The sequence below is a fragment of the Prionailurus bengalensis genome, chromosome A1 (genome assembly GCF_016509475.1).
Source record: "Prionailurus bengalensis isolate Pbe53 chromosome A1, Fcat_Pben_1.1_paternal_pri, whole genome shotgun sequence".
In the NCBI taxonomy this organism is placed as follows: domain Eukaryota; kingdom Metazoa; phylum Chordata; class Mammalia; order Carnivora; family Felidae; genus Prionailurus; species Prionailurus bengalensis.
The window spans coordinates 19,104,524-19,129,496 of NC_057343.1; the positions used below are offsets into that span (position 1 = coordinate 19,104,524).

General features: G+C 36.0%; 1 protein-coding gene across 1 annotated transcript in view; it reads right to left on the reverse strand.

The window, feature by feature from the left end:
- The window catches only part of LOC122481814 (phosphatidylinositol 3,4,5-trisphosphate 3-phosphatase TPTE2-like), a 98,344-nt gene that overhangs the window by 56,595 nt on the left and 16,776 nt on the right, over window positions 1-24,973 (reverse strand). Inside the window, exons 7-9 of the mRNA XM_043577936.1 lie at window positions 7,470-7,530; window positions 6,560-6,641; window positions 6,369-6,457 (exon numbers count right to left, since the gene is read on the reverse strand). Coding sequence (XP_043433871.1) covers window positions 6,369-6,457; window positions 6,560-6,641; window positions 7,470-7,530 — 232 coding nt within the window. The remainder of the gene's footprint in view (window positions 1-6,368; window positions 6,458-6,559; window positions 6,642-7,469; window positions 7,531-24,973) is intronic.

Sequence of the window (24,973 nt, forward strand, 5' to 3'; positions counted from 1 at the left end):
AAGATATAATAATTGTAAATATTTATGCACCCAGCATGGAAGCACCCAAATACATAAAGCAGTTAATAACAAACAAAGAAAGTAACCTATAGTAATACAATAACAGTAGGGGACTTTACCATCCCACTTACACTGATGGACATATGATCCAAACAGAAGATCAGGAAGGGATGGATGGCTTTGGATGCATTGGACCTAACATATATTCAGAATGTTCCACCCTCAAACAGTGGAATACACATTCTTTTCAGGTGCACATGGAACATTTTCCAGGATAGATCATATATTAGGCCACAAAACAATCTCAATAAATTCAAAAAGACTGATATTGTAGCATCCATCTTTTCTGACCAACACACTATGAAACTAGAATCAACCACAAGAAGGAATCTGTAAAGAGCACAAATACATGGAGGTTAAATAACACGCTATTAAACCATAAATGGGTCAACCAAAAATCAAAGAGGAAATCAAGAAATGCATGGAGACAAATGAAAATAAAAACGCAATGATCCAAAATCTTTGGGTTGCAGCAAAAGCTGTCCTAAGAGGGAAGTGTATAGCAATAGAGGTCTACCTGAAGAAGCAAGAAAAATCTCAAATGAATAACCTAAACTTCCACCTAAAGACCTAGAAAAAGAAGAGCAAGCAAAACCCCAAACCAGTAGAAGGAAGGAAATAATAAATATTAGAGCAGAAATAAACAAAATAGGAACTAAAAAACAATAGAACAGATCAATGAAACTAGGACCTGTTTATTTGAAAAACATCAACAAAATTGATAAACCTTTAGCCAGACTCATCAAAGAGAGACAGACAGACAGAAAAAGAGAGAGAGAGAGCACTCAAATAAATAAAATCACAAATGAAAGAGGAGAAATAATCACCAATACTCTAGAAATACAAAGGGTTATAAGAGATTATGAAAAATTGTATGTGAACAAATTGGACAACTTAGATGAAATGCATAAATTCTTAGAAATATAGAACTTCCCAAATCTGAATCAGGAAGAAACACAATATGTTTACCTGATTACCAGTAATGAAGTTGAATCAGTATCCAAAAACTTCCAACAAAGTCCAGGACCAGATGGCAACACAGGTGAATTCTACTAAACATTTAAAGAAGAGCATGCCTATTCTTCTCAAACTATTCCAAAAATAAGAAGATGAAGGAAATTAGGAAATTTACTTATTCTATGAGGCCAATATTACCCTGATACCAAAACCAGACAAAGGTGCTACAAAAAAAAAAAAGATAACTATGGGCTAATATCTCTGATGAACACAGATGCAAAAATCCTCAACAACATGTTAGCAAACTGAATCCAATACATCAAAAAAATCATTCACTATGATCAAATGGAATTTATACTTGGGATGCAAGTGTGGATCGATATTCACAAATCAACTGACATGATACATCACATCAATAAAGAAAAGATAAAAACCATATGATCATTTCAACAGATGTAGAAAAAGCATTTGACCAAGTACAATATCCATGCATGATAAAAACCCTCAACAAAGTAGGTTTAGAGGGAACATACCTCAACATATTAAAGGCCATATATGAAAAACACATAGCTAACATACACAATGGTAAAAAACTGAGAGCTTTTCCCCTAAGATCAGGAACAAGACAAGCATGTCTACTCATCACTCTTATTCAACATAGTACTGGAAGTCCTAGTTACAGCAGACAAGAAATAAAAGGCATCCAAACTGGTAAGGACGAAGTAAAACTCTTTGCAGGTGACATGATACTATATATAGAAAACCCTAAAGACTTCACCAAAAAACTACTAGAACTGATAAATTCAGTAAGATTGCAGGATACAAAATCAACATACAGAAATTCATTGCATTTCTATACATTACTAATGAAGTAGCAGAAAGAGAGATTAAGAAGAGAGTGCCATTTATAATTGTACTAGAAATAATAATATACCTTGAAATAAACTTAATCAAGGAGGGGAAAGACCTGTACTCAGAAAACTATAAAACACTGATGAAAGAAATTGAAGATGACACAAACAAATGTAAAGGCAGCCCATGCTCATGAATTGAAGACTAAATATTGTTAAAATGTCCGTATTACCCAAAAACAATTCATAGATTAAATGTAATCCCTGTCAACATATATACCATTTTTCACACAACTAGGAAAAAACAGTTCTAAAATTTGTATGAAACCACAAAAGACCCCTAAATAGCCTAAGCAATCTTGAAAAAGAATGTATCACAATCCTAGATTTCAAGATATACTACAAAGGTATAGTAATCAAACAGTATGGTACTGGCACAAAAGGACAAACATAGACCAATAGAACAGAATAGAGGGCCCAGAAACTCACAGATATAGGACCAATTAATCTAGGATGAAGGAAACAAGAATGTGCAATGGGAAAAAGTGTTTTCAATAGATGGTTTTGGGAAAACTGGACAGATATGTGTGAAAGAATGAAACTGGACCACTTTCTCATACCATACACACAAATAAACTAAAAATGAGTTAAAGATCCAAATGTGAGACCTGAAACCATGAAACTGCTTGAAGAAAACATTGGTAGAAAGCTCTTTGACATCAGCCATACCAACATCTTCCTAGATATGTGTCCTCAAGCAAGGGAAACAAAAACAAAAATAAACCTTTGGGACTACACCAAAATAAACTTTTGCACAACGAAGGAAACCATCAACAAAATGAAAAGCCAACCCACTGAATGGGAGAAGATATTTGCAAATGTCACATCTGATAAGGTGTTAATATCCAAAATATGTAAATAACTTACACAACTCAATACCAACCACCACCCCCCCCAAATAATTTGATTTAAAAAGAGGCAGAGAATCTGAATAAACACTTTTCCAAAGACATATAGATGGCCAACAGACACATGGAAAGATGTTCTACATCACTAATGATCAGGTTAATGCAAATCAAAATCATAATTAGATATAACCTTACACTTATCAAAATGGCTAGAATTAAAAAGAAATAACAAGTGTTGGTGAGGATGTGGAGAAAAGGGAAACTTTGTGCACTGTTGGTGACAATGTAAATTGGTGTAGCCACCACAGAAAACAGTATGGAGGTTCCTCAAAACAGAATTCCTTAAAATTCCTTAGGTTCCTTAAAAAGAGAACTGGCATATGATCCAGTAATTTTGCTACTTGGTATTTACCCAAAGAATACAAAAACACTAATTCAAAAAGATGTATTCATACCCCTGGTCACTGAAGCATTATTTGCGATAGCCAAGGTATGGAAGCAATCTAAGTGCCCATAAATAGATGAATAGATAAATAAGAGGTGCCATACATACACAATGGAATAGTACTCGGCCATAAAAAGGATGAGGTCATACCATTTGTGACAACATGGAGGGACCTAGAGGGTGTTCTGCTGAGTGGGATAAATCAGGGGAAGACAAACACCTATTATTTCAGTTAAATGTGGACTGTAAAAAACAAAAAGCAGAAACAGACCTATAAATACAAAAAACAAAGTGGTCATTGCCAAAGGGAAGGGAGTGAGGCTTTGGGTAAAATGGGTGAAGGGGAGTGGGAGATACAGACTTCCAGTTATGGAATGAGTAAGTCAAGGGGATGAAAGGTACAGCACAGGGAATACAGTCAATTGCATCGTAAAGCAATGTCAAAGGTATCATGAAAGCATTGCATAGCGATGGACCGGTAGCTACACTTGTTGGGAGTATAGCATCATGTATGGACTTGTCGAATTAGTATGTTGTACACCTGAAACTACTGTAACATATTGTATCAACTATACTTTAATAAAAACTTTTTTAAATAACAAATTACAGTTGTGTGGTATAAAGAACTCAGAAACAGTCCCAAACTTCTATTAAAACTTGGTACATGACTAAGAAGGGGTTTTAAGTCAATGAGGGAATAAATGAGCCTGCTATATATGGGGTTAGGACAACTGTCTGTCCATATGAACAAAAACACCTCCTTCCCCAAATCTCAATTAGATTAGAGGCCTAAGTGTAAAAAATAAAACTTTAATAATATTTTATAAGTAATAGAATACCTTCACTAACTCAGTGTACAGCCTGGATTTCTTAAACATGACAAAAAGCACAAACCACACACACACACACACACACACACACACACAAAACATAACTACATACACACACACACACACAAAAACACACACACTGATAAATTTCACTACATGCAAAATTATAAATATTTATTTTTTAATTGTATTTAAATCCAAGCTAATTAACATAGTGTAGAATGGCTTCTGTGACAAAATAAATCATAATCAAGTTAAAAGACACAGTGGGAGGAGATATTTATAATATAAACTACTAATAAAAAACAGCATCCATTTTTTACGGCTGAGTAATATTCCATTGCATGTGTATGTATACACACACATACACCCCCCCACATTTCCTTTGTCCACTCATCAATAGATGTCTATTGATAGACATTTGGGTTGCTTCTAGATCTTGGCTATTGTACATAATGCTGCAATGTATATAGGGGTGCATAGGTCTTTTCAAACTAGTGTTTTTATTTTAACATTGTGTGTCAACTATACTAAAAAATTAGCATCCGCTTTATTTAAAGTAGTCTCATAGGTCAATAGTAAAATATTCTGACTATCATGATACTACTGGTAATGTATAGGCACCAACTACCAAGAAGAGAGCAAAATCAATATGAATGAAAACTTGAAAAAAAGAGGCTACTCTGGTGCCTACCACCTGAATGCCAGCCCCCAAGCAATCCTAAAGGAAAGTCAATGAAAGACATGTGAACACAGAACAGTTTTAAGTCCCCTCTCAGAAAAAATTTAAAAATGAAATTTGAAATGAAGGTTTATCCTTCAAGCAGGGAATTAGCTTTTATTAAAAGAAAACAGAAGCCAGTTGCATGCATGAGAGATAATATTTTAGGTTGAGCTACGTGAAATGACCATTTTTGTAAATAAAAGATGGTCAAAAACAGGCAATTCCGTATAGTTCCACCTATGGTCTTCATTTCTCTGTGGTATTATAAATTACATATCCAGAATATTTCAACCTATGGAACTAAAGACAGAATCTACCTACTAATTAATGGGCTTGAAATAAGTTTTCAGGTAAGACTAAAACTTGATTCTACTCAATTCTATAAGGCAGTTTTATTTTATTTTATTTTATTTTATTTTATTTTATTTTATTTTTTTTTACTTTTTAAGGCAGTTTTAAAGTATTGTGTTTTCCTGGAATACAATAAAAAACTGTTTTGTAGCCTACTAAAAATGTACTTCTTTGTCAAAAATTATAAAATATGCTTAGATGATTATTAAAGCCTAAAGCTGAATGAGAGAAAAATCTAACTCGACTTAAATTGATTGAATTTACAAACACTTTTTTTCCATTTTACCTCACCAAAATCAACTTCTTTGTATCTCTATTCTATAAAAATTCCACTGATTTTTGGTTTCTGAAGCAGCATCACTGTTGGCTCCTTAACTTTAAAAGGTTTTCACAAAATTTAAGAACAATCTTCAATAAAAGTGTTCTGAGTTTCTAAAATTAAACACGTTTTTATTTTCATAGATATTTTGGCAAATCAAAAATGAAGAAACGCAAGCAGTCAGAAACAAGAAAAAAATATGCTCAATCTTCCTTACTTCTGTTATTCCTATTTTCTTCCCTTCCTTAGTCTTTACCGTCCATCCTCCCTCCTTCCTGTTTCCTTTGCTTCCTTCAGTCTTGAAGCTAACATCAACATATGTTAATAACTGGGATGCCTATGGGGTGCCTGGGTGGCTCAGTAGGTTAATCCTCCGACTTCGGCTCAGGTCATGACCTCCTGGTTTACGGGTTCGAACCCCACGTCAGGCTCTCTGCTGACAGCTCAGAGCCTGGAGCCTGCTTCGGATTCTGTGTCTCCCTCTCTCTCTGCCCCTCCCCCTTCATACTCTGTCTCTCTCTCTCCTTCAAAAATAAATAAACATCAAAAAAATAAAGTTAAAAAAAATAACTGGGGTGCCTGGGTGGCTCAGTCAATTAAGCATCTGACTTCAGCTCAGGTCATGATCCCACAGTTCATGAGTTTGAGCCCTGCATTGGCCTCTGTGATGACAGCTCAGAGCTTGGAGCCTGCTTCGGATTCTGTGTCTCCCTCTCCCTCTCTCTCTGCCTCTCCCCCACTCACACTCTGTCTCTGTTTCTCTCTCAAAAAATAAATAATAAATATTTTTTAAAAATTATTAAATATGTTAATAACTGTTAATACTAATTAGCAGCAGTCTGTATCTTGTTCTTGTACTTTAATGTATTAACATTTAGAAAAAGAGAAATTTTAGAAATTTAGAAAAAAAAGAGAGTTTTTACCTTTGCCTCCCTTACAGTGAATTGCTATGATGTTTTCATCATCTTGAGCCATCCACTCATCTACTTCTTTGGTGAATGCCAACATCTCACTGATTTCAAATGCAAAATTTTTAGTTGAATTAAAATACACCCACAAATCAAGGCCAGGGTATTTAGCTTTCTTTTGACAGCCAACTTGGCATAAAACTTACCTTAGTGTGGGGACATTGTGATCATCAATCATGATTCGCCGGACCCTGTAATGGAAGTACTTAGGATCATAGGCTCTTTCACCTACAAGAAATGATGCATGGGTCATGTTTCTATGCCTAATAACATAGTAAAGGATCAAGTTATGAATAAGTCATACTTTTGTATTATAAATTCCTTATCCACCTTTAAAACGTTTCTGACCGGCTCTTGCTGCTGTAAGAATATTAAGAGTCTGAAAAACAGAGATAGTAGTGGTTTGTCCACCTTGAGTAACCTAAGCACAACTTATTTGGGTTTAACAGAACTTACTTTTAATTTTCTATCAGGCTATTCATCATGTTATCATAGGGTAGAGAGACACCACAGAGCAGAAGCAAAAGTGGCCAACCCGAGTGCTTGCCTCCTGGAAATGTCTATTTAATATACAGGAAAAGTCAAGAGAGGCAGAGTAGTAAACTGGGATATAATCTGCTTTCTACAGGGTTTTGCTCTTTGAGCGTATTTCCCCTTGTTTATTGACTACTTGCATTTTTTTTTTAATTTGGGCTTTGCTGTCCTCGTACCCCACTCCTAGTGAATTAGAAATGTATTCGTTGAATTGCCTGTCTTCAAAACATGAGCTGGCAGGAAAAATAGAAGTATTTTCCCAAACCTAATACCATTAGGGCAGATTCTACCTCCCATGGCTCTGCCTCCACTTAAGCCTCCTGCCTCCCTCACCAGGGCATGTATGCCGTTGATCGGTCTTTTCCTACCAAATAGAGCCAGTGCAACACAGAGATTTTCAAACTCACTTTCCACCGCCACCAAATACTTATGATTAAATGACATGTAAAAGCAGAATCATCTTCTTTTATGCAGTGATCTGCTTTCCGTTGATGGTAGCAAACTATCTGACTATGTACATACTGCATAGATTATAGACTTGATAGTGGTCTTGATGTTTGGTATCCAGGAACCGCACAACTTCCTAGAAAAAATAGGCACACATGTTACATAAATGCACATGGCACCAACATAAACCATTCCTTAGGAGGAAGCTGAAATGGTCATAACCTTTTTTTTCTTTTGAAGTTTATTTATTTATTTTGAGAGAGAGAGAGAGAGAGCACAAGAGGGGGGTAGGAGCAGAGAAAGAGGGAGAGGGAGAGAGAGAGAGAGAGAGAGAGAGAGAGAGAGAGAATCCCAAGCAGGCTCTGCACTAAGAGTGCACAAGGGGCTAAAACTCAGGAACTGTGAGATCATGACCTGAGCCAAAAAAAGCAGTTGGATGCTTAACTGACTGAGGCACCCAGGTGCCCTTGGTCATTACCTTTTATTCACTTGTCCCTCACTTGGAAGCTTTTAGGGGAGATTTAGGGAATATAAGAGTATGTAAATTCCAAGTCCCATCTCATCCACTGATGGTTTTCAAATAGCCTACAAAGTTGTGCTTGACTACTCTGATTAACCTCTACTATAAATACACACTGTTTAAAGCTACCAGAGAAAGTAAACTGGCTTTAAGTAAATTTGTTCTGAATTATAAATTCACAGTAATATGTGGTTCTTATTTTCTGAATAGGTTTTTTTAGATAATGAGTTGGACATTATAATTTATGTATGCACTGTTTAAATGAATAAATGCAAAAATGTACAGTATGATTGTGTGTGATATGCATGACACTGGACATGTGTGATATACATGATGTGATATTGTATGATTATGGTATATGCATGATAGAAAAATAAATATTTTTATTATATTAAATTATTAATTATATTAAATTTTAGTTAAGTGGTGGCAATATGGAGATTTTTGGGGGGTCATCTGTGTTTTCATATTTTCTTTTATTTTAAAAAAAAATTTTTTTTCAACGTTTATTTATTTTTGGGACAGAGAGAGACAGAGCATGAACGGGGGAGGGGCAGAGAGAGAGGGAGACACAGAATTGGAAACAGGCTCCAGGCTCGGAGCCATCAGCCCAGAGCCTGACGCGGGGCTCGAACTCACGGACCGCGAGATCGTGACCTGGCTGAAGTCGGACGCTTAACCGACTGCGCCACCCAGGCGCCCCTGTTTTCATATTTTCTAAAATGAATACACATGTGTGCATATGTGCATATATGTATATAGACACAAATTTGTGCATATATGTGTAACTTGTCAAATAGACATTATTTAAAATGGTTCCTATCACCATACTAATACAATATTTCCAGCAAATTTATCCATCTGAAATACACACATGTGCATGTCTCTGTACAACAAAAGGACTATAAAAAAGCTCAAAAATTGAGGACTATAGTACCCTGAGCAATGTTTACTGGCTTCGTATTGGGGAAAAGACAAATTAAGATATCAAACTGATCAATTGGTTAAATTGTCAGGAGGAAATAGTAAGTCAAAAAGATAAACGCTTCAAGTCTGCATAATACTGGAATGGGGGTGCTAAATAGACCCATACACGTCAAAAATTCATGAGCTCCTTTACACCAAAATAAAATCCAGATTGATTGAGGAATATAAAGAAAATTTAAGCGAATATTAACCAGTTCTTTGGATAAGAAAAAGCACTGTTAAATCAGTGGAAGATCAACAGACAACAGATTTAGGTTTGACTTTATAAAAATTTGAAATTTCTATTTTAAAAAAATGTTACAGTACAACAAACATTAATAGGGGAGAATATTTTTCAGATAAAAAATTGAGTGAAGGGGGACTATGCCTAGTATTATCTATACATTAGTTATACTAGTATAAACTAGTAACTTATAATAACAATTTAAATAGTATTCTGTCAACCTATAGACAAGTGGATCTAGGACATAAATAAAATCATAAAAGAGAAAATCTAACTGTGTAACAACCTACCTAGATAAATATTCAGCCTCACCAATAAAGAAGTCTAAAACAACAATAAAATCCCATTTGCACCCATGACATTAGCCTTTTCCTTTTTAATGACAAAATCCAATGCTGGCAAAGATGGCATGAAAATAAAACATTTGATTCATTTTTAACACAATCCCTTGGATTTGGGAATATATTTTGAGAACCCTAAAAGTACTCAATATTCCATAACCAGGTAACTTTACTCCTAGGAATCTATCCAGAAAAGGTTTTATGTCTTTGTGTCTTTATGCCTCTGTTGTGGCATTAGTAATATTGGTGACACCTAAATACCCAACATTCGAGGTTGATTACAGCACTAATGAAATATAATGCAACCATTAGAATACCGTCTTGCCCTTCATTCCTTCAACAAGTAAATATGTCACAGTGGTTACTTTATATGCAACCTTCTTTAGTATACCCACACTTAACGATAGTATTTGATTTTTTATAAAAAAGTTAATATGCCTGGATGGCTAAGTCTTGGGATTTAAAAAAATCACCTTCATAGTTCTCTATATGTCTAAAAAAACTCAAGAATTTGAGTTTTTTCCAAGAGTCCATTCTTGACTCAATACATAGACAATTTACTGCTGTGTTTTCTGACTTAAATAGTTTATCTGAAGACTCCAAATACCTCTTAAACTAATTAGCTGAATAGAGACAAAAAGCATATAAAAGAAAGTTCAACTCTGCCAAGAAGCACATTTTTTAAAAAATTTCAAGTTTTTAAAATTCTAGTTAGTTAACATATATGGTAAAATTGGTTGCAGATGTAGAATTTAGTGATTTACCACTGACATATAACACTCAGTGTTCATCACAAGTACCCTCCTTAATACTCATCAACTATTTAGCCCATCCCCCCCCATCCCTCCATCAACCCTCGGTTTGTTCTCTGTGTTAAGTCTCTCTTATGGTTGGTTTGCTTCTCTTTTTTCCCCTTCCCTCTGCTCATCTCTTTTGTTTCTTAAATTCCACCTATGAGTGAAATCACATGGTATTTGTCTTTCTCTAAATTATTTTTGCTTAGAATACACTCTAGTGTCATTCGTGTCATTGCAAATGTCAAGATTTCATTCTTTTTGATGGTTGAGTAATATCACAGTGTGTGTGTGTGTGTGTGTGTGTGTGTGTGTGTGTGTACACATGTATATCTTCTTTATCCATTCATCGGCCAGTGGATTTTTTGGTTCTTTCCACAATTTGGCTATTGTTGATAATGATGCTATAAACATCGGGGTGCCTGTGCCCTTTCAAACCAGTATTTTTGTATCCTTTGGGTAAATATGTGGTAGCACAACTGCTGTGTCATAGGGTAGCTCTGGTTTTAACTTTTTGAGGAAGAAACTACATTTTTGAGGATAGATGGATAGTTTCCATCCTCAAACAGAATAAAGAATATCCAACTGAACCCAGGTCAAAAACTAAAAGATAACTAAGATTTTTTTAGGACTGTAGGCAATATAGATCTCCTTTTTCTCAATAGCTCAGTCTTTGCATGGGTTTACTAAATTTACAATTCCTGAAACTCTTCCTTGGGATGTGAAAGCGAAAAATGCTGTCTACTCTTTGAAAGCCTTTTGGTAACAAAAAGGCTTTGGGTATCCTGAATGTGCCAAACCCTTCTCTCTGGTGTGTTCACACAATATTAACTCAAATATTACCTAAACATAACACTTTAGACCAGAAGCCTATTGTCTACCTTAGCATTTTCCTTGATTTGGAGATGAAGGTACACCCTCATTGCTAGAATGTGGTGGCAGCAGTGGCCAGGCTGTTGACACTCCCACGAGAGTGCTTGCTTCTTCATTCCCACATATGTACAATCCTTGCTACTTCTAGGCAACACTTGACATTTCGGTTAGCAAATTTACCACTTATGAATTTCCACTGTTTGCTCTGCATATTACTATTCACTGTTGTTAACAATATAATTCTGCAAATGTATTCTCTCTTAAGAGTGAAGGGGAACCACATGATTGCTTAGCATTCTGTCGGGAGTTAATTATGCCAAGATCTGAATCTTGCACTCTTTAGTCAGACTTGAGTTAGATTAGTTTGCAGATGGCTTTTATCTTAAAAATGACAAAGGCATCCTCTGTGCAGGATTTGTGTTGTTATCATTGAACACGCAAGCACTGAAGCCGTTCCATTGCTGAATTCTCAGTCTGCCGAGGTAGCTGAAATAATAGCTCAGACATGAGCCTGCATTCTGGCAAAAGAGGGGGCCAAATATTCACATGCAGTCAAATGCTCTACCCCTGAGCCATATCCCATAAATATTCATATGGGTAGTAGATATGCTTTTAGGGTGGTTCATGATTTATGGATTTTATGAAAACTGATGATTTATTACCTCTTCTTCACATATGTTGATTGAAAATGATAAAAAGATCATGACTTATTAGAATGTCATCAATATCCTATGGAGATAACACTGTAATAATGGGAAAAAAAATCAATAGTCTAGAGACCACCCTAGAAACCAAGAGTAATGTCTTTGCTTTGACTTACAAGCTAATGAAGTTTGTGGCTTTTTAACACCCTAGCTAATATTAAGTGTTGCTAAATTTATATTTATCACCATCAAATCGACAAAAGAAAAGTGAACCAATTTAGATGAGTTATAATTAATTCACAGTCATCAGCTCAACTTACTGAAAAGCAATATTGGCAAAGAATGCTTTATTCCTAGACATAGATTCTGGAAATTTGAGGATGACTGTCTTGAAGTGACATGATCCATCCAATGGGTACTGGTCAAATTACTCCGAAACTATTCCCATATGGGAAGAATAAAGTAGTTTATCCTTTCATTCAACAGAGGTTTAGAAAATTTTTCAAAGTTGGCAAAGTAGTAGAATCATGTCTTATTCATAAACAGCATAACATAGATAAGATACAGTTCACACTCTCAAGACCTTTTTGAACATTTACAAATGGATTTTATTCGACTGCCCCAATCTCAAGACTACAAATATGTACTAGTTATTGTTTGAAAAATTTTTGCATGTATAGAAGAGTTTCCATGCCTTAGGATAAGTAGAATGATTTCATTTATTGTCCAAATACTTTGTCCTTCCCTGCATCTACCTTGTACTGCCCTTGCTCTCCAACATTGTGCTCGATCACATGAGTTGGTTTAGTCAGTGGAATGCCACAATGCAGGAACTTGCAAAAGCCTTTTGCAAGATTCCACTCCACCTCTTACCTTTTGTCATCACATAAGAACACACCCAGGCTAGCCTAATGGAGGATGAAAATATGTGGAGCAGATATGAGGTACCCCAGGTAAGGTCATTGTAGACCAGCTGATAAGGAAAATTGAGATTCCATTCCAAGGTGGTGATATAAGAAGACTCTGAACTCATCTTCTCCATGGACCATATTTATACATACTAATAAAATAATTCCTCTTGCAGAACTGAGGGCTGACTGAACAACTTCCGCACAACAAAAGGTAGACAAATCACACAGAGAACAGCAAGAAAGAGGGAGACACAGTAATGATGCTGTAAACTGTGGGTCCAAGAAGAGATTCATCTGCCCTGGGGCACAGAAAAAAGCCATAGTTTAAAAGGGCAACTAGAATATAAAACATCTAGCCCTACAATTCTGCCAAATGATGGGGGAATTCCTAGAAATCTCTCTGGATTGGACAGGCTGTTCCATGTCATGGTTTATGTCCCCCCTTCACCTTGATAGTGTGGATAGGAGCGGGGTCTGGATACACAAGCCAGTATATAACCCCAGTGAGCCCCGGGCCCCTAGCCCACATGAGCCCTAGTCATCCCACCGAGGTGGCCCCAGTAAGGCACACACCAGGACATTCCTGGTAGGCACCACTACACTTCTAGCCATTGCATCAAAGTCACATGGGTGCAAAGCATTCTGAAATACTGCAGGCCCACACTACATTGACCTCAGACGGCTTGCTAAGGCACCTGTAGCACAGTGTGCTCTGGGACCTCCTGGCTCATAACTGCTTTGGCTCCAGCCAACTTGTCAGAGCACCCTCTGCACTTCAGTGAGCACCCTGGGACACCCTGACGTACACCCACCTCAGCTTCAGCAGTCCTGCCAGGGCACCCTCTGTGTGGAGACCCTAGGACACCCTGGCTGGCACCCACTTCAGTAACAGCTGCCCTGCCAGGGTGCCACTTGTGTGGAGTGTCCCAAGACCTCCCAGTTTGTGCCCCACCTCAACCTAGCCACCCTGCCAGGGCACTTTCTGCATGGAGAGCCATGGGCACACCGGCTGGCACTGACTTCAGCTATCCTGCCAGGGTGCTCTGTGCACGTAGCACCCTGGGACCTTCTGTTTGCACCCATTTCAACTTCAGCTGTCCTGCCAGGGCACCGTGTGTGGACATCCCCAGGAATGACCTAGCTCAGATTCACTTCACCTGTGGCCACCCCCTAGGGCAGCCCCAGCATGGAGTGCCCTACCCACTGAACATACGAACCACAACTCTAGCCAGCCCCTCAAAGTCACTAGACACACACAGTGTGCACAGGGGTTGACCATACACAAGACCATTCCTTCAAGTTTAGAAGTAGCTGTTCTGCCTAACTCATAGTAACAAATCCAGAAAATCAAGCAAGATGGGGAGACAATATGCTTCAAAATACTGAACAAGACAAAACCTTGAAAAAGAATTCAATGAAACAGAGGTAAGAAATATGCCTGATAAAGAGTTTAAAGATATGATCATAAAGATGCTCATTGGACTGTGGATAAAAGTGGAAGACCTTGAAGAGAGCTTCAAAAGAGAGAAAACAAAAAGGAACCAATCAGAGTTTAAGAATACAATCTTAAAAAATCAACAGTTGGCTAGCTAAAGCTGAACAGATCAGTGATCTAGAAGATAGAGAAATGGAAAGCACACAAGTCAAACAGCATAAAGAAAAAAGAATTTTTTAAAATGAGGATACATTAAGGGATCTCGTGGTCAACATCAAGCAAGCAAACATTTGCTCTACAGGGGTCCCAGAAGAAGAGAGAGAGAAAGTAGAAGACATATTTGAAGAAATAATAGCTGAAAACTTCCCTAACCTGGGAAAGAAAGTAACATCCACATTCAGGAAGCACAGAGAATTCCAAACAGGATGAATGCAAGGAGGTCCACACCATAACACAGAATAATTAAAATGTCAAATGTTATAGATAAAGAGAATTTTAAAGGCAGAAAGAGAGAAGCAAAAAGTTAAATACAAAGAAAACTCCAGTAAGGCTATCAGCTGATTTTTCAGCAGAAAGTTTGCAGCCCAGAAGGGAGTGGCATGATATATTCAAAGTGCTGAAAGGAAAAAACCTGCAACTAAGAATACTCCACCAGCAAGGCTTTCATTCAGAACTGAAGGAGAGATAGAATTTCTCAGTCAAAGCAAAAGGAGTTCATCACCACTAAACCAGCTCTATAAGAAATGTTAAAGGGACTTTAAAAAAAATTTTTTTTAACTCTTTTTAAAATTTATTTTTGAGACAGGGAGAGACAGAGCATGAACAGGGGAGGGTCAGAGAGAGGGAGATACAGAATCTGAAACAGGCTCCAGGCTCTGAGCTGTCAGCACAGAGCCCGATGCGGGGCTCGAACTCACGGACCGCGAGATCATGACCTGAGCCGAAGTTGGCCGCTTAACCGACTGAGCCACCCAGGTGCCCCATAAAGGGACTTTTTAAAGTGGAAACAAAAAGGCCATAATTAGAAGAAAATTATAAATAAAAAGATATAAAGTATGACAACATATACATAAAACATGGAGAAAGTAAAAAAAATTCCTTTAGAATATGTTAGAACTTAAATAATCATCAACTTAATATAGACGGTTATATACTTAGAATGGTATATACAAACTTCATGGTAAACACAAACCTAAAACCTATAATAGATACACAAGAAAAGAGAGCCAAGCATAACACTACAGAAAGTCATAAACTGAAGGAAAGAGAGGAAGATGAAATAACAGAGAAGAACTATAAAAACAACCAGAAAACAATAAAAATGCCAATAAGTTTACACTGAAAATAATTACTTTAACTGTAAATGGTCTAGGGGTGTCTGGGTGGCATAGTTAGTTAAGTGTCCAACTCTTGATCTCCGCTGAGATCATGATCTCACAGTTTGTGAGTTCAAGCCTGGCATCTGGCTGTGCGCTGATGGCATGGAGCCTGCATGGGATTCTGTCTCTCCTCTCTGCCCCTGCCTCACTTGTGCTTTCTCTCTCTCTCTAAATAAATAAATAAACTTAAAAACAATTTTTTAAAATGTAAATTGTCTAAATGCTCCAGTCAAGAGGCATAGGGTGGCAGAATGGATGAAAAACAAGACTCATATATATTTTGCCTACAAGATACTCACTTCAGATATAAGGATACACTCAAACTGAAAGTGAATGGATGGAAAAGATATTTCATGCAAAAGGAAGTGGGAGAAAAATCCACAGTAGCAACATTTATATCACAAAGTAGACCTTAAAGACTAACAAGAGACAAAGAAGGGCATTGCATAATGATAAAGGAGTCAGTTGAACAAGATGACATAACAATTATAAATATCTATGTACCCAATAATGGAGAACCTAAATATGTAAAGCAATTTTTAACACATAGAGTAAGAAAGAGTAATAAAATGATAGGAGACTTTAACACAGCACTTAAATCACTCTGGTAGATTATATAGGCAGAAAATCAATAAGAAAACAGTATTTTTGAACAACACATTAGGTCAGATGGACTTAACAGATAAATACAGAACATGCCGTACAAATACAACACACATTCTTTTTATATGCACACAGAACATTCTCCAGGATAGATCACATAGTAGGCTACAAAACAAGTCTCAATAAATTTAAAAAGATTGAACCATATCATATATCTTTTCTAATCACAATGGGATGAAATAGAAATCAATGATAAGAAAAAAATTGGAAAACCAAATAGGTGGAAGCTAAGCAACATGCCACTAAACAACAAATGAGTCGACAAGAAAAACAAAGACCAAAGTTAAATATACATGGAAACAAATGAAAATGAAAATACAATGGTCTAAAATCTTTGAAGGGCACCTGGGTGGCTCATTCAGTTAAGCATCTGACTTCAGCTCGGGTCATGATCTCACAGTTCATGGGTACAAGCCCACACATCGGGCTCAGTGATGACAGCTCAGAGTTTGGAGCCTGCTTCTGATTCTGTGTCTCCCTCTCTCTCTGCCCCTCCCTTTCTTGTACTCTCTCTGTCTCTCTCAAAAAAACAAAAAACAAAAAACAAACATTAAAAAAAATTTTTAATAAAAAAATAAAAGTTTTGAGACCTAGAGAAAATAGTCCTAATGGGGAATATTTATAGAGATACCAGCTGGCCTGAAGAAATAAGAAAAACTTAGGTAAGTTTAAACTTACCTAAACTTACCTACTAGAAAAAGAAAAATAAAGCCCAATACTAGTAGATGGAAGGATTTAATAAAAATCAGAACAGAGGGGCACCTGGGTAGATCAGTCAGTTAAGTGTCTGACTCTTCATTTCAGCTCAGGTCATGACCTCACATTTGTGAGATCAAGCCCCATCTCTGGTTCCACACTGGATGTGGAGTGTACTTGAGATCTTGAGATTCTCTCTTCCTCTCCCTGTGCCCCTTCCCTACTAGCGCCTTTTTTGTTTTTTGTTTTTTGTTTTTTTAGAGAAAATCATAGCAGAAATAAATGAAATAGTCTTAAAGAATAGAAAAGGTCAATGAAATGAAGAGCTGATTCTTTCAAAATGTAAAAAAAAAAATCAATAAATCTTTAGTCAGACTGATCAAGAAAAAAAAGGAACCAAATGAAACTAGAAACAAAAGAGGTAACAAAAAACTCTACAGAGATACAAAGGATTATAAGCAAGTACTACAAAAAAATTATATGCTAACAAATGGATAACCTAGAAAAAATAAATGAACTCCTAGAAACGTACAATTTTCCTAAACTGAATCAGGAAGAAATGTGAATTTGAAAACCAAATTACTACCAACAAAATTGAACTGTTAATCAAAAAACTACCAACAAACAAAATTCCAGGACCGGATAGATTCACAGGTGAATTTACCAAATATTTAAAGAAAAGTTAATACCAATTCTCTTTAATCTATTACAAAAAATATCAAAGGAAGGAGAGCTTTGAACTACATTCTATGAGGCCGGCATTACCCTGATACCAAAACCAGACACATTACAAGAAAGAAAGGAAGGAAGGAAAGAAAACTACAGAACAGTATCACATAGAACATAGAAGCAAAAATTCTCAACAAAATATTATCAAACCACGTTCAATAATACGGTAAAAGGATCATCTACCATGATCAAGTGGGATATATTCTGGAGTTGCAAGCATGGCTCAATATTTGCAGATCAATCACTGTGATATACCAAGTCAACAAAATGAAGTATAAAAATTATATGATCATCTTGGTAGGTACAGAAAAATCATGTGACAAAATTCAACTTTCATTCATGATAAAACTAAAAAAAAAATGGGGTTGGAGAGCACATAACTCAACATAATAAAGGTCATATATGACAAACATACATAGTGGTGAAAAACTGAGAATTTTTCTTCTAAGATCAGAAACAAGATAGGGATGTCTACTCTTACCACTTTTATTCAACATACTAGTTACTGAAAGCTCTAGCCACAGCAATAAGACAAAGGAAAAAAAAAGCATCCAAATTGGTAAGGAAGAAGTTACTGTCACTATTTGCAGATGATATGATACTACACATAGAAAATCCTAAATACCCTACCAAAAAGCTATTAGTATGTATGAATTCAGTGAAGTTGCAAGATGCAAAATTAATACATAGAAAGCCATTATGTTTTTGTACACTAATAATGAAATAGCATAAAAAGAAAACAATTCTATTTATAATTGCACCAAAAAGAATACCTAAAAATATACTTAACAAAGGAGGTGAAGGATCTGTTTTCTGAAAACTATAAAACGCTGATGAGGGCACCTGGGTGGCTCAGTCAGTTAAGCATCTGACTTCGGCTCAGGTCATGATCTCACGGTTTGTGGGTCCAAGCCCCATGTTGGGTTGTCTGCCGTCAGCACAGAACCTGTTTCAGATCCTCTGTCTCCCTCTCTCTCTGTCCCTCCCCTGCTAGAGCTCTCAATCTCTATCAAAAATAAATAAACATTTAAAAAAACACTGATGAAAGAAATTGAAGAAAAAAGGAGTAAATGAAGAGATATTCCAGACTCATAGATTGGAATAATTAATCTTGTTAAAATATCCATACTCCCCAAAGCAGTCTAAGATTTAATGTAATACCTATCAAAACACCAACAGCATCATTCACAGAACTAGAACAAATAATCCTAAAATCTGTATGGAACCATGAAGATCTCAAAAAGCCAAAGCAATCTTGAGAAAAAAGAACAAATCTGGAGGTATCACAATCCTGTATTTCAAGATACACTACAAAGCTGTTGTAATCAAAATAGTATTGTACTAGCACAAAAATAGACACATAGACAAACAGAACAGAATAGAGAGCCCAGAAATAAATCCACACTTATAGGGATAATGAATCAAGGAAAAAGGAGGCAAGAATATACACTGAGGAAAAGACAGTCTCTTCAATAGGTGGTACTGACAAAATTGGACAGCTACAAGCAAAAGAATGCAATGACCACTTTCTTACACCATACACAAAAATCAACACACTGGATTAAAGACCTAAATGTGAGGCCTGAAACCATAAAACCCCTTGTAGAAAACATAGGCAATATGCTCTTTGACATCAACTATAACAATATCTTTCTAGATATGTGTCCTCAGGCAAGGGAAACACAAGCAAATATAAACCATTGGGATTACTCCCAAATAAGAAGTGTTTGCATGGTGAAGGAAATCATCAACAAAACAAAAAAGCAAGCTACTGAATAGAAGAAGACATTTGCAAATGAAATATCTGATAAGGGGTTAATATCAAAAATACATTAAGAACTTACACAACTCAACACCGAAAAATAAATGATTCAATTGAAAATGGGAAGAAAACATGAATAGACATTTTTCAAAGACCACTAGATGACCATTCAGATGGCCAACAGACACATGAAAGATGCTGAACATCACTTATCAGGGAAATCAAAACCACAATGAGATATTTACACCTGTCAGAATAGTTAAAATCAAAATGACAAGAAATAACAAGTATTGATGAGGATGTAGAGAAAAAGGAACCCTTGTGCACTGGTGATAGGAATGCAAATTGGTACAGCCACTGTGGAAAAAAGTATGGAGGTTCCTCAAAAAATTAAAAACAAAATTACTATATGATCCAGTAATTTCACTATTGGGTTACCTAAAGAAAACAAAAACACTAATTCAAAAAGATTATCTGTACCTCTATGTTTATTTCAGCATTATTCATAATAGATAAGATGTGGAAGAAACCCAAGTGTCCATCAACAGATGAATGAATAAACAAGAGGTTGCACACACACACACACACACACACACACACACACACACACTACTACTGAGCCATAAAAAAGAATGAGATCTTGCCATTTGCAACAACACGGATGAACCTAGAGGGTATTTTGCTTAGTGAAAGTCAGACTGAGAAAAACAAACACCATATGATTTTACTTTTGTTTTGAATCTAAAAACAAAACAAACAAACAAAAAGCAGAGCCAGACCCATAAATACAGAGAACAAATTGATGTTTCCCAGAGGAGAGAGGAGTGCGGGGATGGACAAAATACATGAAGGCAAGTAGGAGATACAGGCCTCCAGTTATGGAATGAGTAAGACATATGGATAAAAGGCACAGCATAGGGAATATAGTCAATGGTATAATAGTGTTTTATGGTGACAGATGGTAACTACCTTTGTGGTGAGCACAGCATAACATACAGACTTTTCAAATCACTATGCTGTATACCTGAAACGAATGTGACATTGTATGTCAACTACACATCAGTAAAAAAAGAAAGAGGTGCCTGGGTAGGTCAGTCAGTTGAGCACCCAACTCTTATTTTCAGCTCAGTCATGATCTCATGGTTGTGATATTGAGACCCGCAATGCGCTCTGCCCAGGATATGGAGCCTGCTTAAGATTCTCTCTCTCCCTCTCCCTCTGTTCCCAGCTGACCCCACTTGCTTGCTTGCTCTCTCTCTCAAAACAAAACAAAAATAATGGAAAATTGAAGGTCAATATCTCTCATTAACATATACAAAAAGTTGTACATAAAATATTAGCCAATAGAAAGTAGTGATAAGTAAATAATATATTAAGACCAAAGGGGAGCTTATTCTAGGAATAAAAAAGGTTGGCTTTACATTTGAAAATAACCGAATAACAGAGAAAAACCTTTCATTATCTCCATACACATAGAAAAAGTATCTGACACGTTCACCAATTCATGATTCAACTCTGAGCAGACTAGAAATAAATAAAACTTTCTTAATCTGGTAAAGAACATGTACAAAAACTTCTGTAAAACATCATTTTAATAGCGGAATTTCTAATTCTTTCCATTTAAGTTTGGGAACAAGGAATGGTATCTGCTTTTAGTACAAGTCAACATTACAAGTGGAGGTCCTAGACAATTCAATAAAGAAAAAAAGAAAAAGTACACTAAGTTAAGAAAGTAATTTGACATGATTATATACATAAAAAGTTCAAGGAATATACAAATTATTAAAATGAATCCATGAATTAACATTTTGCGATCTTTTATTTCTATTTTTAACTTTTAATTCCATTGTAATTAACAAAGTGTTATATTGGTTGCAGGTGTATAAATAGTAATTCAACAGTTCCATAATTCTCAGTGTTCATCAAGATAAGAGTACTCTTAATCTTCCTTACCTATTTTACCCATCTCCCCACTTGCCTCCCCTCTGGTAACAACCTGTATTCTCTGTACTAGCTCTATCCATGTTGTTGCAAATGGTGAGATTTCATTCTTTTTTATGGCTGTATAACATTCCATTACATACCCATATATATCCATATCTATCCATTCATCTATTGATGGTCATGAGTTGCTTCCATAGTTTGGCTATTGTAAATAATGCTGCAATAAACATACGGGTGCACATATGATTTCAAATTAGTATTTTTGTATTCTTTGAGTAAATACCCAGTAGTGTGATTCCTGGATCATAGAATGTTTACTTTTCATTCTTTGAGGCATCTCCATACTGTTTTTCAGAGTGGTTGTCCCAGTTTGCATTCCCACCAACAATGCAAAAGGGTTCCCCTTTCTCTGCATCCTTGCCAACATCTGTATTGGTTACTTTTAGCCATTCTGACAGGTGTGAGGTATTATCTCATTATGGTTTGGATTTGTATTTCTCTGATGAGTGATGTTGAGCATTTTTTCACGTGTCTGTAAGCCATCTGGATGTCTTCTTTGAGAAAATGTCTATTCATGTCTTCTTCCCATTTCATCACTGGATTATTTGTTTTTTGGGTGTTGAGTTTGGTAAGTTCTTTATAGATTTTGGATACTAGCCCTTTATCAGATGTGTCATCTCCAAATGTCTTCTCCCATTCCCATAGGCTGCCTTTTAGTTTTGTTGATTGTTTTGTTCATTGTGCAGAAGACTTTATCTTGATGAAGTCTTAGTTTGTTTTTGCTTTTGTTTTCCTTGCCTCCAGAGACATGTCTAGTAAGAAGATGGTGCAGCTGAGGTCAAAGAGGTTGCTGCCTGTTACCTCCTCTTGGATTTTGATGGTTTCCTGTCTTACATTTAGGTCTTTCATCCATTTTGAATTTATATTTGTGTATGGTGTAAAAAAGTGGTCCATTTTAATTCTTCTTTATGTTGCTGTCCAGTTTTCTCAACACCATTTATTGAAGAGATTTTCTTCCCATTAGATATTCTTTCATACTTTGTTGAAGATTGATCATATAGTTGTGGGCCCATTTCTGGGTATTCTGTCCTGTTCCATTGATCTATTTTGTGCCAGTATACTGTTTTGATGACCACAGCTTTGCAATATAGCTTAAAATCCAGAATCATGATACCTCCAGCTTTGCTTTTCTTCTTCAGGTCTGTTTTGGTTATCTGGGGTCTTTTGTGGAGCCATACAATTTTTAGGATTGTTTGTTCTAGATCGACGAAAAATACTGGTAGTATTTTGATAGGTATTGCATTAAATGTGTAGATTGTTTGGGGTAGTATAAACATTTTCACAATGTTTGTTCTTCTAATCCATGAGCATGAAATGTTTTTCCATTTCTTTGTGTCCTCTTTCAATTTCTTTCATAAGAGTTCTATAGTTCTAAGAGTACAGCTCTTTTACCTCTTTGGTTAGGTTTATTTGTAAGTGTCTTATTGTTTTTGGTGCAATTGTAAATGGGATTGATTCCTTGATTTCTTCTTCTGTTGCTTCATTATTGGTGTATAGAAATGCAACAGATTTCTGTACATTGATTTTATATCCTGTGACTTTGCTGAATTCATGTATTAGTTCTAGCAATTTTTTGGCGGAGTCTTTCAGATTTTCCATGTAGAGTATCATGTCATCTGCGAAGAGTGAAAGTCTGTCTTCTTTCTTGCCAACTTGAATGCCTTTTATTTCTTTTTGGTGTCTGATTGCTGAGGCTAAGACTTCCAATACTACGTTGAATAATAGTGGTGAGGGTGGAAATCCCTGTCTTGTTCCTGACCTTAGAGGAAAAGCTCTCACAGTTTTTCCCCACTGAGGATATTAGCTGTGGGTCTTTTGTATATGGCCTTTATGATGAGGTATGGTCCATCTATACCTATTTTGTTGTGGTGTTGTTTTTTTTTTATCAAGAATGGATATTGTATTTGTCAAATGTTTTTTCTGCATCTATTGAAAGGATCATATGGTACTTATCATTTCTTTTATTAATGTGGTATATCATGTTGATTGATTTGCAAATATTGAACTACTCTGCAGCCTAGGAATATATCCCACTCGATCATGGTGAATAATTCTTTTAATGTACTGTTTGATTCAACTTGCTAGCATCTTGTTGAGAATGTTTGCATTCATGTTCATCAGGGATTATTGCCCTGTAATTCTCCTTTTTAGTGGGGTCTTTGTCTGGTTTTGCAATCAAGGTAATGCTGGCCTCGTAGGAGAGAGTTTGGAAGTTTTCCTTCCACTTCTGTTTTTTGGAACAGTTTGAGAAGAATGGGTATTAACTCTTCTTACTCTGGTAGAATTCCCCTGGGAAGCCATCCAGCCCTGGACTTCTGTTTATTAGGAGTTTTGAATCCTGATTCAATTTCTTTGCTGGTTTTGGGTCTGTTCAAATTTTCTATTTCTTCATGTTTTAGTTTTGGTAATTGTATGTTTCTAGACATTTGTCCATTTTTTCCACATTACACAGTTTGTTGGCATGTAATTTTTCATAATATTTTCTTATAATTGTATTTTTTTGTGGCGTTGGTTGTGATCTCTTTTTCATTTGTGATTTTATTTATTTGGGTCCTTTCTCTTTTCTTTTTGATAAGTCTGGCTTGGGATTATCAATTTTGTCAATTCTTTCAGAGAAACTGCTCTTAGTTTTGTTGATCTGTTTCTGCTTTGTTTCTCTATTATTTATTTCTGTTCTAATCTTATTATTTCCCCTGATGGCTTTGGGCTTTATTTGCTGTTCCTTTCCTAGCTGCTTAGGTGTAAGGTTAGATTGTGTATTTCAGAGTATTCTTGCTTCTTGAGGTAGACCTGTATGGTAATAGACTTCCCTCTTAGGACCACCTTTGCTGCATCCCAAAGGTTTTGGATTGCTGTGTTTTCATTTTCATTTTCTTGCATGTATTTTTTTTTCTTCTTTAATTTCCTGGTTAACACATTAATTCTTTAGTAGGTCATTCTTTAACTTCCAAGTATTTGTGATCTTCCCAAATTTTTTCTTGTGGTTGACTTCAAGTGTCATACAGCATTGTACTCTGGAAATATGCATGGTATGATCTCAATCTTTTTGTACAAAAAGGGCTGATTTGTGACCCAGTATGTGATCTATTCTGGAGAATGTTCCACGTTCACTCAAAAAGAATGTGTATTCCACTGCTTTAAGATGAAATATTCCAATTAGATCTGTTAAATCCATCTGGTCATTGTGTCACTCAAAGCCATGGTTTCCTTATTGATTTTCTGCTTAGATGAGCTGTCCTTGCTGTATTAATGGGGTATTAATGTTCCCTACTTGTATTATTATCAAACGGTTTATGTTATTAATTGATTTATATATTTGGGTGTTTCAAGTTGGGGGCACCAATATTTACAATTGTTAGATCTTTTTGATAGACCCCTTAATTGTGATATAATACCCTTCTTTATCTCTAGTTACAGTCTTTGGTTTAAAATCTAATTTGATATAACTACTCCAGCTTTCTTTTGATGTCTATTAGCATGACACATGGTTCTCCATTCCCTTTCAATCTCCAAATGTTTTTAGGTCTAAAATGAGTCTCTTGTAGGCAGCATATAGATGGGTCTTGTTTTTTTAGTCATTCTGATACTCTATGTCTTTTGATTGGAGAATTTAGTCCA